Source organism: Semicossyphus pulcher, unplaced genomic scaffold, assembly GCF_022749685.1.
Source record: "Semicossyphus pulcher isolate SPU_LCO1_2020_fin unplaced genomic scaffold, fSemPul1.0.p SCAF_1, whole genome shotgun sequence".
NCBI lineage: Eukaryota > Metazoa > Chordata > Actinopteri > Labriformes > Labridae > Semicossyphus > Semicossyphus pulcher.
The window spans coordinates 8,362,042-8,380,238 of NW_027211603.1; the positions used below are offsets into that span (position 1 = coordinate 8,362,042).

The 18,197-nt window shown below is 42.2% G+C and overlaps 1 protein-coding gene across 1 annotated transcript in view; it reads left to right on the forward strand.

The window, feature by feature from the left end:
- The window catches only part of glceb (glucuronic acid epimerase b), a 58,516-nt gene extending 56,379 nt beyond the window's left edge, over positions 1 to 2,137 (forward strand). Inside the window, exon 6 of the mRNA XM_069659485.1 lies at positions 29 to 2,137. Within this exon, the coding sequence (XP_069515586.1) occupies positions 29 to 760 (732 nt within the window). The 3' untranslated portion in view covers positions 761 to 2,137. The remainder of the gene's footprint in view (positions 1 to 28) is intronic.
- Positions 2,138 to 18,197: the final 16,060 nt, after the last annotated feature.

Genomic DNA, 18,197 nt, shown 5'->3' on the forward strand with positions numbered 1-18,197 from the left:
TCCAATTCCTTTCACTGTCTTTGCTCAGATCATGCCCAGACGGGTGGTGCGATTAGTCCTACACGGGCGTGGCTTTGTGGACAACGTCACTATCTCCACCACTGCACACATGGCCGCCTTCTTTGCCGCCAGCGACTGGCTACTACGCAACCAGGACGAACGAGGTGGCTGGCCCATCATGGTCACCCGTAAGCTGGGCGAAGGCTTCCGGCCTCTGGAGCCCGGCTGGTACTCGGCCATGGCTCAGGGCCAGGCCATGTCCACGCTGGTGAGAGCCTACCTGCTCACCAAGGACCAGGCTTACCTCAACGCTGCCCTCAAGGCAGTGGGACCCTACAAGGTGCCTTCAGCGCAGCACGGGGTCAAAGCTGTGTTCATGAACAAATACGACTGGTATGAGGAGTACCCCACCACGCCCAGCTCCTTTGTGCTCAACGGCTTCATCTACTCCCTGCTGGGACTCTTTGACTTGACTGAGACGGCCGGAGAGAAGCTGGGCAGGGAGGCGGGGCAGCTGTTCAGCCGCGGCATGGACTCGCTGAAGGCCATGCTGCCGCTCTTTGACACGGGGTCGGGGAGCATCTACGACCTGCGTCACTTCATGTTGGGCACTGCGCCCAACCTGGCACGCTGGGACTATCACACCACGCACATTAACCAGCTGCAGCTAATAGCATCTATAGACAACTCGGCCATCTTCAAGGACGTGGTCAAACGATGGAAGAACTACTTAAAAGGGATCCGTGCCAAGCACAACTAGACAAACTGTATCCGGTGTGGTAAACAACTGAGATGATGACTGAGTGGTTGAATTTACTTTGTGTGTGGATGATTGAATGTGAGGCATGTTCTCACATTGTGTGTGTGCGCGCGCGTGTGTGTGTCCCAGTTATAGTTCACAAACTAAAGGACGAGTTTATTCAGCTGCAGCTCAACACTAAACGTTTCTCGTGTGCTCGGTTGCAGGTTTTATCTTCCTGCAACATCGACTGTAGCTCTCCTCCGCTTTTATTTCCTTGAGCTAGTGTTTGTAATTATTCACAGACCTAGTTTCAGCGTGCGTGTTTGTGTTCAGGAAGAGCACATGTTTGAATGTGTGTGTGATTAGAGTTACAATGTTAGAGGAAGATGAAACTCTTTGAATAGTTTAATCTGAATCTCATTTCCCACAGGTGTTGGTTAATCCACTACAGGACTCTTCTCCAGTTATATTTCTATTAACCATTTCAGCCAGATTTGCAAAGTTTATTGAAACAAATACACAGAATATATTGAAAATACTTTTGAATAGAATGTTGCCAAAAAAAATATATCTATCAGTACAAAACACTAAATCATTTTGGTTTTTATTTCTGCTCTGAAACCTTTTTTATCCCATAAAATAACAAGAAGTTTGACTTATGAACGCTGTAAAGTGGGATAAATCATCTCTTTCCTTTATGCGTCCTTACCTGCAGCTTCCTGCTCTTTTTTCCCCCTAAAACACAGATAAACAGTCGCAAATTATTTTGGCGGGGATTATGTTGTTATTTCCTTAGCGAGCTCAACTCCTTTTAAATATTTATTTCCTTTTATGATGTTTATTTAGTCATGGATTAGGTGTCTGTCAAGCTGCTTGAAATCCGCTCAGCAAGGAAACACCTCAAACCACCATATTTGACTTCAGATGGTTAAACTGGCTCGGCTGCCAGCAGGTCTCCCTGCTTCATACGCCGGCTGCATTACCGGCCTGGAACGTTCTTAAAAATATCCTAGTTAATCATTGCTCCTAATTAGTCGTCAGTGCTGAAGACTCTGATATCTATTTTAGTCTGTCTAGTTTTAAGACGACAACTGTGTGCAAAATCTCTCGGCTGTAACAAAACCCCTCTTTGGTTGGTCACAAAAATGAAGTAAGCAGAATAAAAGTTAGAAGAGCTTTCCCACTACAGAGATCCTCAATCGTGATTGTAGCCGAGTCACTTGAGCATCAATTGTGCCACAGCTGACCACAAATCACAGCAATGAGCCGCAGGGTTCACACAAGTTTTAGTGAAGCTAGGTAACAATCAGGGGAGCACACTTCCCAGACATCCAGACAGTGCTTCATGTGTGACGTCCACTGTTGGCTCCGGTTTTAACTCTTGATTTTCCTCACTGACGGTCGCTTTCCTTTTTAGACTGTTTGCTTCATCTGAGCGTCCAATTTGTTTCTTTTTCTTTGGATTTTCACTTATTTTTGAAGTTGTATCTGTAGTCATCCATCTTTTCTTTGTTTGTTCAGCCATAGTAGATTACTGTTTACTCGCAACACTTGCAGAGAGCGGAAAAGCAGCCACTTAGCTCCGCCTACCCTCTCTGGCAGACCAACCACTGCTGGGTGGTGGAAAACGCGTCACTAACTGGGCGCCAATTGTGATTTTTTTCTGCGAAAGACGTATTTCCCAGTCTGTAATACTGCTAATGTAAAGGCTTTCATCAGTGGGCCATAGGCTCAGTCACCATTGTGTTACCTCATTCGGCGATAGACTCAACAGACATTTATTTACATGAAAATCTTCCAGATTACTACTTTAATATGTTCTTTTTTATTGATCTCACTACAGATGTTGATGAGTCAGTCTTACTCAGGCACATAACAATGTGAATTAATTATGATTAATGTGTGAACTGTCTCTGATAAATGAATACAAAGAGGAAAGTCAGATGAGTGTAAATGCAGACGATCAGAAATGAACACACAGCAGCAACAGACTTTAAATTAATGCTCATCTTTCCATTAAACTTTATTTAAACGCCAAACTAAGCTTAGGTTGAGTCCCTGACCTTGCTGTCGCTGTTTAAATCTTTATTCCTCTTGGTTTGAAAAACAGCACAATTAGTTGCAGCTACATTTCACTGTTTCTCAGGACCCCTTTTGACCTTCTAAGATTGTTGTTTACTTAAAAACATACCCGAACAGCTCTTCTGGTCTAACTCTATACCTCCAGATAATAATTACAGGATACAAGTGTAGATGTTGTTGTTCGGGTCGAGCTGCATCTCACAAACATGTCAATTTATAACATTTAAATAGACAATGCGAGGAGCGCTGAAGGTCGAGGTGAAGTCTCGACAAACACAAAGAGGCTGTCAGTCCCTGCAGGCTCTTATTGCTCCTCTCGGCTGCTGCGGGAGCATGAACTCAGCGTTTTTAATCTGAGTGCTGCCCTGTTGACCGCTGCGAGAGGAGAAACGGCCTCGCAGAGACACTAACAATTCACCCGGCTAATAGGCCTGAGAGGCTGCACACAGTACAGTCGCCGGTCGGGAGGATGAGTCAGCATCCACTGGCATCGCACCCGCAAAGAAAACAAAGTGGCGCCCTCAGCATTAATGAGGCTCTCATCGATCTGCCTTAAAGATTATTAATGGGAGGCAGGAGACTCGGCTGGTTTGGCCCTCTGAAGGTGTTGATGGTGGATTCTCTTTGGTCATTTTCAGAAAACTTTGAAACCCCCCCCCCGACGGTCTGCTTTTAAGACTAATTCAAAGACGGCTGTGAATCATTTTGATGTAACATTGAAGAGAAAAAAGACAGCTGAGTTGCTTTCGTTCAAACTCAGTATTAAATCCTCCAGGCGATGATTTCTGACCGCACAGCTTCATCTGCAGCTCAGCTGCCACATTCAGAACTACGTGGGGATTATTGGCAGAGTATCGGGGCCACTGTTAAGAAAATATAATCACACATTTTGAAGTTGTAGTATTTAAAGAATAAGTGGAGATATTAAGAGGAAGGAACTGTGCAATGCTGTAGATGTTTTTTTGTCACAAACGACAACATTATAAGCTAATTTGCAATGCTGTCTCTAGATTTGCATTTCAAATACATACAACTCAGCAAAAAATACAAGATACTGAGCTCAATAAATATGAGCATAAGAACACAAAACTTGATAAACAGATAATAGATACAAAAGAAACAAAATATACAGTAAAATACCTTTAAAGCAGAAGCATCACAGCATCATTCATGATGTTGTGACTTAACCTGTTAGAAGCTGTTTCACTTTGAGTTTAAAATGACTCGAGTCAGGATCCAGTTTGAGTTCAGCACAACGACTGTTTATAAAGATGGACGACATGTCTTCATCTGCTCTCACTGTACAACATTGAAGCCAAAATACCCCCTGTGATAGGCGTTGCCATCTTGCGATGGTGACTTCAATGACTGTCGTGATTGTTTTAGTTACGTCTCCTCTCGCCGTTCCTCCTCCACTCTGCTAATCCAGAACAGATCAGGAGCCGTCAACAGAGCTGTCAATCATCCTTTTGACGGCATCAAATAACTAATTAAAAATGAACTTGTCAGAAAAATGAACACTTGGACGTAAATCAGCATGACAAGAACTAACTTTAATGACAGAAACCATGTTTGAGAGAAATGTATTTGACGTGTATTTTGATTTTATTGTTTCACTCATGTCTCATCTGTTAACATGGAGGAGGCGGGCTTTATGACCTATACTGCAGCCAGTTAGCAGGGGGCGCTCCAAATGTTTTGGCTTCACTTTTAGGGAGCTGTCATGTCGTCTTTTTGAACAGTCTATGGCTGTGTTCAAAATACCATGCTATACTAGCAGTACGTACCGATTTGGCCAAATGTAGTATGTAGTATGCAAACAAAAAGAACGCTAAAGAAGTGGCGACTATTGTTTACTTCCGCCTGGCGGAGCATACTGCAACATGAATTTGAAACGCTCCTCCATACTACAGACTACCGCCGGGCGCAGTATGCAGTGTATACTACGTAGTATGCAGTATATAGTACGGCATTTCGAACACAGTATATAGTACATAGTACATATGAACTGTAATGTGCAATCCAACTATTTGAAGAACATCCAAACAAGCACATGAAAAACTATCAACCCGGTTTAAACATAATGCACAGCATCAAGTATCCTTACTCGTGTCATACTCTGACTTACATTTACAATATTACGACCTTTTCCTCATAAAAAAAAAAGCATTTTTCCTTAAAATGACTTTTTCATTAACAGTGGCCCTCGTTCTGTCGTAGAGGTTAAGTCTGTGGATGTAAGGTTTATATTAATGTTCTGTTTTTGAAGTTAATAACAGCACACATAATGTTTCCCAGAGCAAAGTCTGAGTGCACTTTTTACTTGATGATAATCCCAGGTTTATTTTTCTGCTTGCTGATGTTTGCTTTGTTTATTTCCAGGTAGCAGTCTCCTCCCATGAATCCTCTAAAAACTCTTCTTTTGCCAGGACAAGTAGGAACATGTAGTTTAAAGGGAACATTCAGGAATGGAAGTTTTGAGTGTGATTCTCCGTTTTGTTTATACCAAAGTCATCGATTGAACTATATTTGAATTTGTATATTTTTGTGCAAACTGATTTCCATTCAGCATTTAACTGACGTGGAGTGTCGCGGAGACGCCACAGAGAGACACTGCCTTTTGAGGAGAGCTAGTTTTTCAAACGTAGGTCGAGTAGGTGATAGAACAATAACAAACATGCTTATCGTAAAGGGGACGCGTGCAACTAGAGATTAGCATTTAGTCAGCTACTGTTACAATGAGCCAACAGCTGCAAACGTTTCCTCTTCTCTCTTTGGAGCGTGTTCGCGTCGCTCATTTGTTGGAGTCATTCACACATGAGTGACATGTTTTGCTAGATAGACACTAAAGCACAACTGCCATTTTCCAGTCACATGGTTTAGGTTTGATTTGTTGGGATTGCTTTGTTTTTCTCTTCAGGACAATGTGCATCGCCTTCATTCAGGAAGCTGCTATTATTGTTCACTGTGGTTTCACCGGTGTGAGAACTTCTGTTTCCTCATTTTAATGCCGTTTTTCCTCTTTATTTCCACTATTTGTTAAAGACTTCAACATGCGGCCGCTGAGGTCAAATGTGATTTATGCAATAAAATGTTTACTGGGGTTGTGACACCACAAGAGACCCAGAGCGGTTGTACAGACTTTGCAATCCAAGCACAATGTGCAAATGCTCCCATTTTTTAGTGTAAGGAGAGAGGTGTTTATATACAGAGTCAATCTTTGTGCTTTAAAATTTGCTTTTTAAAGGTGTAAAAAAATAAAAGCATTTTTCTTAAACTTCTGCTCCAGACTTTTCCTCTGTAACTTTCTGCAGGTGACGGTACAACAGCAGCGTAACGAAGATCTCGACACAGATTCATCGCTGGGTTATTACCTGACAGGTTTAATGCAGAGCTGGTCGAGTAATCATTCAGTAACATTAATCTGTGTTCGCCTTTCCCTAGAAAGTATTCAAAACAGTTATAACTCCAGGCTCTTTATTGTAAGGATTTCCAGCTTGTCTTCGTCTTGTGTGTGAATATCTGTGTGTTCTAGTTGCACAAAACAAGCTGTATGAAGACAGCACTTTGGTTAGAAGGACATCTTGTACATCTTTCACCGTTAACGACATGAAACGGTAAATCAATTACCTGAAAAAACTAAGGTCTACTGCAGCCTTCAATTCTTGTTACATGGCATCCTGTCTGCAGTTTACAGAAGCCCTAAGCAGACGTTTTATTTACTGTGATTACATTTCATCTGTTTTCTTCAGATCTAAACTTATTTTTCTTATTATCTCGGGATAACAAAGCTGGTTTTCTGGCGATCTGGAAAGCAAAACAACCGGCTGGTCACTTTGATATACAGACCAGGAAATGGCATGCTGCTATCGCCCACACTAATGAGGTCAGTTTAGCCTGTTTCTATGTTTGGTTTGTGCTTTTACAACGCCGGGGATACGAGTCATCATCAATCAATCAATCAAATTGTATTTGTATAGCGCCAAATCATAACCAAAGTTATCGAGACACTTTAAAAAAAGAGCAGCTTTGTTTCCCTGAGCAAAGTCTTCCACTTTGTTTTTTACTGCATCAACTCTGCGGGGGGCACCGCAGACAGACGTTACTGCCTCGGTCACCTCAGCCCACTGTTTCTCCCTCATTTGTTGGGTCAATTTGTCCGAAAATGTTCCAAATAAAACATTTTTTTATTTCTTCCACTGCTGTCACCAAAACATCTATCTCGTCTTGCTGGAAATGAACGGCCCTTCTCTTTTTCTGTCAAACGTCCATTATGTACTCTAACCCAACCGTCAACCTCCGCTCCCTGCAAGGCAATTTGTCGGTTAAATTCAGTTAGCCTCTCCTGATACATTCTAGCTTTCAGACTGAAATAAGAGATTGTCGATAGGGATAATTGCAATAATAGGACAGCCTAAGTTAGGACTTGAAAGATAAGACGGGACTAAGGAGATAAGATGGGACAAAGCATTAAACTTAGGACGTGTTTCTGTAATGGCAAAATGGGATTTGTCCTAACATTGATTTTTAAGAGATAAGATAGGGTTTGCAGTTAGGACTTACTTCTGTAATACCCTCCCCCCCCAGGTCTAGATCGTACTCCTTGTTAAGTTATTTAAAGAGAGACCCAACATGAATCACCATGAGCAGCACTTAGCAACATTCGGCACATTGGCAAGAAAAACTTCCTTTAACAGGCAGAAACCTCGAGCAGAACCAGACTCGTGTTGAACAGCCATCTGCCCCGACAGGCAAAGAGAGCAACAACAACAACAACAACAACATATGTTCTTGTTACAACAACAACAGATAATACAGCAGCTAACCTGTCTCTGTCCATCTTAAGTTACAGTGGTTACGTTACCGTGGTTACGTTGCCGTGGTTACGTTACCGTGGTTACGTTACCGTGGATACGTTACGTTACGTTTATCTTGAGAAAATGAGATAAATGAGTTGCGATCTCAAAAAAACAACCGAAAAACGTAAATAAAATATAAAATACGGATGCATTTTTCACTTAGGGCTTCCTTAGATATAGTAATATTGATATAAATTATTGATTTCACCCACTTAGATCTGCTAAAATACGTAATATTGATCCATGTTTATAAATCTTTGTATTGCAGTTAACAGTCAGAGGAAAGACCAGACTGATTTATGATCTGTGTAATCATTTAGGTCATCAGCTAAAATAATCTACATTATGGCTGTATTATGGTTGTTCTGTTTGTCTTGTTCTAAATTGTAATTTTTAAGAGTATTTTAAGAGGTTGCATGTTAATTATTTTCCTTGTTACAATCCTGATCATCCTAAATAGATATTTCTGTATTTCTCATTATTTCTGGACGAGCTGAATCAAAGAAAACACATTAAGTTTTCTCTTCTTGTGTCCTTTGTTCAGCCGCTCCGACTCTGCTGTAGAGAAACACTTTGTTCATACTGAACGTCGTCTCTGTGAAACTGCTGAGAAGAAAAACAATCCTGATAAATAATTTATCCTAATTAGGCTATTCTGATCCAGTGAGGAGCGCAGACACCTGAGAAGGACTGTATCTGCCGCCACCCGCCTACATATTTCATTACCTTCTGGCATTTCTACAATCCAGCCATAATTCCTCGCTCACAGCCGCACGCTTCACCCCACGCATTTCATTCCTCCCCTTTCCTCCACACTAATGACATTACCGTCCCTCATGACAGCCAGTCTGTCTCCCAGTCCGGTAATTAGCCCCGCATAAAGCCGATAAACTGAGTCTGCCCATGCCCTCTGCTGCCGTCCGCATGAGATGACTGTGATAACATTACAGGGAATCGTTGGTTACCCGGCGTCCGGAGGCCGCAGGCCTCAACATGTCCGTACATTTACCCACTTTGATGGAATTAACACTTCGTTGAACCCTGCTTTATTGGATTTGTTTGTGTGTTGCTGGGAGTCTCAGAGGAGGAGGGGGAAGAGAAACTGGATGTGGAAGAATCCTGTGAAAACAGAAACAATAAAGCTGCAACACTTTATCAGATTAACTGGAAAATGTACGTCCGAGAAGGCGTCCGAGGTTCACCTCAGTGAGCAACTTTCTACTGGAGTTTCAATCTTGGAGAAGAACTTTGATATTTGGAGGAATCCACGTTTTTGCCTCTTGGCAGTAAGTTAAAGATGAGAAAATCAATACGTCTCTCATATCTCTTTATTAAATATAGAGCCAAGGCTACAGCAGCTTAGCTTAGCAGAAAAACTGGATGCAGGGGAGCAGCTAACCGTCTCCGTCCAAAGAGAAAAATACATCTATCAGCACCTCTGAAGCTCACTGAGTGTGACAGCTGCCACATGTGGCTCTTGTGACCAGTAACATATAGTGTGGAGACTCAAACATTAGATTTTATGTCAAAAATAACTTTATTCACTTACATAAATACTCCTAACTCATGACGTTCTGGAGGTCTGGACGAAAAGAACAAAACGATCAAAAGGAAACTAAACGAGTAAATAAAGATGTGAATAACTGAATGACTTCCGTCCTCACAAGAAGTAAACAAATGAATAAATGTCCTAAGTAGCAAAAGACATAATGTACATCTTCTGTGGAATGGAGGGCTTCTTCTCCTGTCTTAGATTATATGTGGGTAGGGCCACCCACATCTGAGCAGGAGCACCTGAGGGAGAGACAGAGAGAGGGAGAGAAGACAAAAACACACCCACGTGCAGAGCTATATGTAACATGAAGTTAACCAAACTAAGAGCGTTTTATATTTTCAACACAATGATAAAATTCTGAAACGGTTCAAGTTCGGTTCAGTTTTCCCTAAAAAGCATCCTGGCAGATCGTCCATCCGTTATCTATGCTGCTCATCCTGCTCAGGGCTGCAGGAGGGCTGGAGGCTATCCTGGCTGTCACTGGGTGAGAGGTGGGGTACACTGATCACTAGTCAGTCACAGGGCTGACACATGGAGACAGACAACCTTTCACACTCACATGTACGGGCAATTTAGAGTCTCCCCTGCGTCCAAACTGGGATTTGAACCAGGAGCCTTCTAGCTGTGAGGTGACAGCGCTAACCGCTACAGCTCTGGCAGAATATTAAAGGAGAAAGTCACAGCACTGAATACAGAACAGTTAAACATTATTGATGCATCTATCTATAATTCAGACATAATAAACAACACGGTATGCACAGTAGTCTGTTATGAGGAAGTCCGTGCTGCCGTACTGCACAACTCAATCACTAATGGTGATATCTGTGAGACATCCAGGCGGAATACTCCGAAACACCTGATGATATAATGCTTCTACGGAACATGGATTACACAGCACCGAACTTGGACGACTGTGCAGCGACGGTTGAAGGAACGGCTACGGCACACTTCCTGTCGTTGTAGCCCAGCTGTCTACTACATGAGAAAGACTGGTTCGCTGTAGTCAGAACGTCAGAGTAAGTAATTATGTTTCTTATTATGTTTGTTATTCGTTTATATTTGATTCTACCTTCTAGTTGTATGAATTATTAGTATATTTGTTAAAGATACCTTCTACATGCTAGACATGTCATACGTTGCCAGCAGCAGTCAGGTTTTCGCAAGAAGCAGAAGTAGCCGTTTTTACAAATCGTTGCTTAGTGACATTAGATTTCTGCCACACTGTCTCCAACAGGTAGCTCACGAGCCTGGATTTTAGAAGCTCGCCAAGAGGTTCACTGACTCTGTACAAAAGAAATCTGAGGACAATAAATGCACCTTTAAAGCCTCTTCCCACTTCAATTCAATCAATTGCACAGATGCCCCGCCCCCTCCAATACAAAATAATAGGATAGGCCGATCAGCTGTCAATGAAAAACGGTGATGCTCCTGGCAAGTTTGTCTACGTCTGAACTAAACAAATCACAGCAATGTTGCAGCAACCTCCATCGACAGGTCGGGTCAGTTATGCTGTAAGCTAGTTGAGCTTAAGTTCGGTGCTGTTAGCCTGTTTAGCCAGATTTATGATGGACGGTGAAGGTGGCCACGCCGACAAATAGCAGAAAACATACTGTTTCCACGGGGAGTGGGAAAGCAAGTTTTTATTCACGAATGTGTGTTTGCCTTATCTGTGGTACCAACGCTTCAGTCGACAAAAGAATCAACATTCAAAGTAGCTCTCAGATGAAAAAAGGTTGGAGACCCGTGTTTTGGAGCGTTCCACAGGCGCTGTAGCCGTCCCTCAGCCGTCGCTGCTTAGAGCCCTAATGCTGAGACACCAGCGGAAAGATCCGGACAGAGAGCGGGGAAAGAGAGGGGCAGTGAGGCAGAGGTTGAAGAGACTCAACAGCACACACAATTTGAATTGAAAAATGGTTAGGCATGGTCAGTGCTAAAATAATAAGTCAGCTTTAAATTTTGGTTTCTCACAGGAGGTTACCATCTCGACACGCCTCTGTTGCGAGCAGTAATTTTGTTAAATCTCTGGTGGTTAATTGTCTAAGACAGATGTGGATTTTAGTACGGATTCAAAAAACAAAATATGACGTGAAGTAGTGAGCTCTATAGGCGCTGGAAGGTGGATTTTCTTACATTTTCCCAGGACTAGCCGTGTCCAGGACAAGCCGCTAAGCTAGCTGTCTTCTAACTAGCTCTAGCGTCAAATTTAACAGACAGCTATTAGGTTTGGTATCGAGCTTTTCATCTAACATTCTGACAGAACGAGAACAAGCATGTACTCCTTTTGAAACTGTTCCATCTTATTAGCAGCTACCTCAGCAGTCCGTCTGAAGCGTCACTAGATCATCAGAGAGTCAGTTTCTCCTCGCCGCGCTCTGCCAAATGGTTTTTAAACTTCACCTCTCATCTTGTTTCTTTTGTGCGCCTGAGCTGACAGAGCAGCTCCGTCTCTTCCTCTAAACGCACACCAGAGGCAGAGAAACGGCCATTACCACAATAAAATAAATCTCCTCTCTCCGTTTCCAAACCTGCTAATTGCTTTCTTTTGCTCATTCATGAGCAGCTGGCACATTTGCTTAACGTGGTAGAGAGGATGAAAGTCCTCAGTAGTGCGACCAGCAGCCGAGTCAGAGACGAAGATGATGCTGGAGGAAGAGGACGAGGAGGAGACAGAGCAGCAGCGGGGGGCAGAGTCAATAGAGACTCTGCCCACAAGATGTAGAGGAGAGAAAGTGAGATCTGTGGAAGTTTACAAATCAAAAAACTTTGCCTGGAGTGTTTCAACTATTAATAATGTATCAGGGGGGCGTCCGCCACACGCGCTCCCCAATTGAAGACACAAACTACACCTCATCAACCAAGACACCAGGGAGGCCCGACACTGTGAGCAGCTGCAGCACAGCAGCCGGCTACAGTGAAGTCTACCTCCCATCTGTCCTACAACACAGCAACACAGGCTACAAGTCATTAGCATTAGTTTTATTAATATTAGACATGTAAAGAAGGAAAAGATTGTTTGATGAAGGAAAACAGGATGTTTGGACATTATGATGCCCGCAGAGAAAGTGCTACTGTGTTTATGATCACATATTTTCAGTGATGGAATGCAGCTCCTGTACAATTACTCAACTACTGTACTTAAAGTAATAATCTTGAAGATTTTCATCTAAATACATTTTTGTTAAGTCACTTTTAATTTCTGTTTACAGATTCTACTTAGAAATATAGAAGCTGTAGGCAGGGACATTGATTTCTGGGAAGGCAAGTGTTCTGTTTGAACTACGCTTGTAGTCCGAGAAATATTGACCAATCACGTATCAGCAGGCTGGCAGGCGTAATGCACAGTAATGACATCCCAGCTCCCATCAGAAGACGAGTTAGCTTCTTATGAATCTCTATAAACAGACATCTGCATGCTAACAGCTAACAATCTGTTCTAGATCTTAAATTTAACTTGAGATAAATTCCCTTGATGCTGTGTCACGAAAGCTGTTTAACGGTCAGATTTCCCAACTTCCTCGAATGCATCAGATCGATCCAACCTTCGTTCAACAAACAAGCATTTTAAAAGTTTTCTTCTCCTCTTGATTTCAGGCCTGACAAAGCTTGAATTTTTATTTCTCACAAATCCTCATGATTTTGAAATTTCAGCAAAGGTAAGACCCGCTAATAACAAGTACATCACAAGAAAACGTTTTCTCTTTCTGTAACAATGCAGCGCGCGGAAAAGGAAGTCTTGACGGGAAGTTGTTTATCACTTACCGCCCGACACGTTCACCGGTGTCGACAGAGGCGATATCGTCTCTGACTATAGCCGATGGGATCCGAGATTGAGTCACTATCTATCGCTGAATGAGGTAACACAATGATGATCGAGCCGATGGCCCACTGATGAAAGCCCTTGCATTTGCAGTATTACAGACACGGTGTCTGTGGCAACTTTCACGGAAAAAATCACAAGCGGCGCCCAGTTAGTGACGCGTTTTCCATCACCCAGCAGTGGTTGGTCTGCCAGAGAGGGTAGGCGGAGCTAAGCGGCTGCTTTTCCGCTCTCTGCAAGTGTTGCGAGTAAACAGTAATCTACTATGGCTGAACAGACAAAGAAAAGATCGATGACTACAGATACAACTTCAAAAATAAGTGAAAATCCAAAGAAGAAGAAACAAATTTGACGCTCAGATGAAGGCAAACAGTCTACAAAGGAAAGCGACCGTCAGCGAGGAAACAAAGGGAGCCAACCGTAGACATCTGGTTATCTGGGACGTATGCACCTGCAATAACCTTTTATCGCCATAAGGTGCCGCCAAAGAGAACAAAACTGAGATCCTCGATATTATCTCTTTAAGTAAATTGAATTGTTACTTGACTATTCCTATAATATTCCTCCTTATATCTCGTCTCCACTATATTTCAGGGGACATTTAATAGCTGTATGATAATTTTGATTATTTATATGATTAACTGTTACCAGTTACACTACCTGAAAACTAAATAAAACTTTAACTCCACCTTGATACACTAGAGAAGTACAAACTACCTAATGCATGATTCAGCAGTATCACATCATGTGATACTGCTTTAATACATTTACACAAGCAGCAAATAGTAGTGAACAGTAAAAATCAACAGCCGATTACTTTTTGCTCCACCAACTCAAATAGTTCCACAATTTAACTGAAACTGGACTTTTGTTGCCAAGCAACCCAAACGTTGACCTGCACTCTGTGTCTCCAGGTTACCACAGATCAGCTGTCTTTATCATGTACATTTATCTGTTTGTTTTAATTTATCATCAACCAGTGAAATAAGAGTCTGCTGTGCGATTCAGAGGAACCAGCTTGATTACTGTAGACATACACGGTCTGCTGTGATGTTAATTAACAGTATTCAGAACACCTGGCTGAGGCGGAGTGATACCCAGAGTGAAAAGTCCCAGTGATGTTGTTCTCTCTATCACTTTTCTCATGGAATGCCTCTTGTCCAATCAGATTACTTGGTCGGAACTAACTGTTGTATAACTAACAATTATGAATTATAAGTATTTTTACTCTTGTTACTTTTTGCTGGTGGTACTTCCAGACTTTTTTAAACTTTTTTATCCAGGACTTGAGTTTTTTAATTTATCAGTATTGATAATTTTTCAATAAATCCATCATTACTGTCGTCTTATTATTGAAGCAGAAAAGTGTTAGAAGCATCTGTTGAGGGGGAGCAAATTTAACTACATTATATGCTGTTAGACTGATGTATAAAAGTGCATCAGATTTAATGAACTCATCCAACGTTTTGTTTTTAAAATCAAAGCTGAAAAGTAAGTGAGGAATGAAAGTGGTGAAGTAAGTACAATACTTCCCTCTTATGTCTGCTGGACTTGTTGTTTTACGGCGCTGCATATTTGTTGATTAGAACAATGAATTTGTTCAGTTTTTTTCATTAAAGTAAGTTTTCAAATTGTAATATTGTAGCTGTTAGCCTCTGGACCGTCTTACAGTCCTCTGAAGTAAACAAAAACAAAGTTCTTTCAATATTTAACACGTTAATATTTGCATCAGCAACAATGAGACCATGAATGCTTAATGTGTGAAGCTGCTCGGTAGTTGTGCTGATGGTACACAAACATTCAGGGCCACAGGAGGCTCGGCTCAGAGTGTGTGCGTGTGTGTGTGTGAGGAGGGGTCTTTGCCCCAAAGCGAACTTGTTACTTTTTCTCATTAACGGTCAATAAAAGAAGCACACAGCGCTCTAAGACCTTTGTGTCCCTGCAGTGCTGCGCTTTAATTCCCTGTGATGCCTCCACTAAATGAAGCTCTGAGGTCACAGCGTGAAAAATGCATTAATAAGAGAGAAAAACATCAAACCTGGGGACAAAGTCTGAGGACGCAGAGCTTCAGCGAAAGAAAAACCTTCAGTTCAGACTCAAAATAACCTGCATGAATAAAAACCTTTCAGCTGTTTGGCTCCTCATACATCTTCATTATAAGCTGCTGTACCTGTTCACACCCACCTGTGGAGCTTCTGCGACGCAGCACTGACACCTTGTGGTGAGAAGGGGTAGTACACGTGTCAGCAGGGATATCGGCAGGGAGGTTTCGGATCTACTTCAGCTGTGCACGTATAAACATTATGACGCTGTGGCAGTAATATAATGCATTCAGTAACATTTTCTATGTTTCATTTATACTGAGGGAGAACATGAAAGGACAACCTAACACAAAGCGTCTTCTCTAGTCTCCATGGTGACTATAGAGGGATGAAGACATAATGTACTGCTTTATAGCATCTGCATTGATTTTCTAGGTCTCTCCACTCATTGATTAAGGTTCATGGGAACATACTGTATTACTGTACTTTAAACAACAGCATAACGTTTTAAGAAGGAATGTTTTTTTATACTTACTTCTTAAAGGCAGCACTATATCATAGATATCTCTCTAATGGTTTTTATCAGGTGACATCCCTAAAACAATCCCCAAAAATCAGTTTGGATTTTAAAAAACTACATTGTAGTTTTATGATTTGGTGTTTTGTTAACATGCCGTGCAGAGCTGCAGGTGTGCCGTTATGTGTGTTGAGCTGAAATGGAATGGAAACCTTGCCCAACCAGGTTTTGGAGGGCATTCACAGGGTAATCTCAACCCCACCCAACGACCACACCCACCCAACATTGCTGATGGGGGTGGGCATGTGTGATCAGAATCGGAACTGAACTTTTAACCAGAGAGGGCAGTGACACACTGTTTTTATTCTGTGTTAAGTTACTTGTTAAGGGAAGTGTGGCGCGTATAAAGTTGCTGCAAGCTGCAACAATAACTGACTTTATTGATAACCCCATCAAAATACAACAATTGTAGAAAATGTGAAACATCTGCGAGGTTATTTTATTTTTTACAGCTTTAAATGTAAGACTTTAATGCTTTTCTTTGTATGTGGGACAGAACGTGAAGAGGCTGTGGGTTTGATAAAAGAGGACTACAATCTGGGAAAATTTAATTACCATTCCACATCGTTTTGGCATTTTTTAGACTAAACAGTGATTCAAGTATTTTTTTAAAACAAATGCTTTTTTTAACTGAAAATCTCCAATATTTCGGTTTTGTTCTCTTAGGTGCCCCCTAATGTCAATGTACAATAGCTTTCGGAGGACACTTCCCAATTTAACCAGATGTTTGGTTGGCTCTCTTCGTCACAGTTGTAACTCTTGATTTTCCTCGCTGACGGTCACTTTCCTTTTTAGACTGTTTGCTTCATCTGAGCGTCGACTTTGATTTTCACTTATTGTTGAAGTTGTATCTGTAGTCATCCATCTTTTCTTTGTTTGTTCAGCCATAGTAGATTACTGTTTACTCGCAACACTTGCAGAGACCAGAAAAGCAACCGCTTAGCCCCGCCTACCCTCTCTGGCAGACCAACCACTGCTGGCTGATGGAATATCGCCACAGACAGCCAGTCTGTAATACTGCAAATGCATCAGTGAGCCATAGGCTCAATCACCATTGTGTTACCTCATTCGGTGATGGATAGTGACTTAACAGATGTTTATTTTCATATAAACCTTCACAGGGCTGACACATAGAGACAGACAGCTTCTTACGCCCACTTTTCTGGGTCTTTAGACTGTGGGAGGAAGCCTGAGCATACATGCAAACGCCACACAGGGCCACTGCGCTCGGACCGGGATTCAAACCAGGAACCTTTTAATCGTGAGGCGACAGCGCTAACCTCAGCCCCAGTTTTATCATGAATAATAAAACTAAGGAGGTGTACTTTCTAGAGCGTAGAGAGGCACCGAGGCTGCTCTGATATATATTCCTACAAATAACTTTGTTGTCGTCACTTGACCTTGTTTTCTGTCCTCTGGCTGTCTGGGGGCAGAACTGTCTGCACTCTGCTTTGTTTATACTGTTTCGTTTTAGCTCTTAATGACTGACATATTAACTCACACATTAACTGTACTGACTGAACGAGCCAAAACCAAACTGACTCGTAGTCAGACAGAAAACTCCTGCTGGGTTATTTTTCTATTCTTAACCTGAGGTGTTTCTCTGGCTCTGACTGCGTGCTCCTCTGAGAGCGAGCAGAATGAGATCCCAGGGTGCTCTGCTCTACTTCGTGTGTTACTTCATCACACCGAGCTGTTGTGGCTGCAGCTTTCAACACAACACATGGATCGCTGTAAGTGGCTTTAATGAGAGCAGAGGCTGCAAAGAATGCACTTAAATGTAGAGCTGACTTCTTTGACCTGACATTATGGAAGAATTAAGAACATGAACGCGCTCTATGCAAACTCTGACTTGTTTGAGGATTAGGCATTTAAAGCAGAATGATTTTGGTTTTCCATTAAGCCTTTGAGATGAAGCATTAACTTATATTTTGCGTTTAACTAAGGCAAGCATGACGTTTTCTAATAGATTACTGAGCTCAAAACAAAGACATTTTTGCATACATTAAAGTGGGATAAACACAGAGTGAAAAACATCACACCAACAAAACTATTAGACTTTTCCTTTCCTCATTAACATGAACAAAATATCTAACTAAACACAAATGACATCAATTCTGCGGTGGCAGTGTGACTTGTTTGCTTTCATTGCTTCAGAGTTTAAACAAGATAACAGGCCGGGCTTGGCTCGGCCCCGCTGGGTGTGACGGCTGCCGGCGGGCTGAGGGCAGACGGCGACATGTCAGCTTCAGCCGGGAGCTGGCAACGAAAGTGGCATGGAAGGAACTCTGTTGACTTTTCAGCCAGACCGATTCACGCCCTTCATTCACGTCGGCAGCCTTATCTGCAGCGGCTGAAGCTCAGTGAGCACTTGTTGAGCTCAGAGCTGATATGAGCTCCTCGTCTGCTGCACACGCTGACAGAAAAATGGCTGAAATGATTCAGACCATTAATGTCAATCACTGCTGTTTTTCCGTCTCTCTTTTAAGGTGTCTTTTTGCCTGAAACCTGCCTTACTGGCCG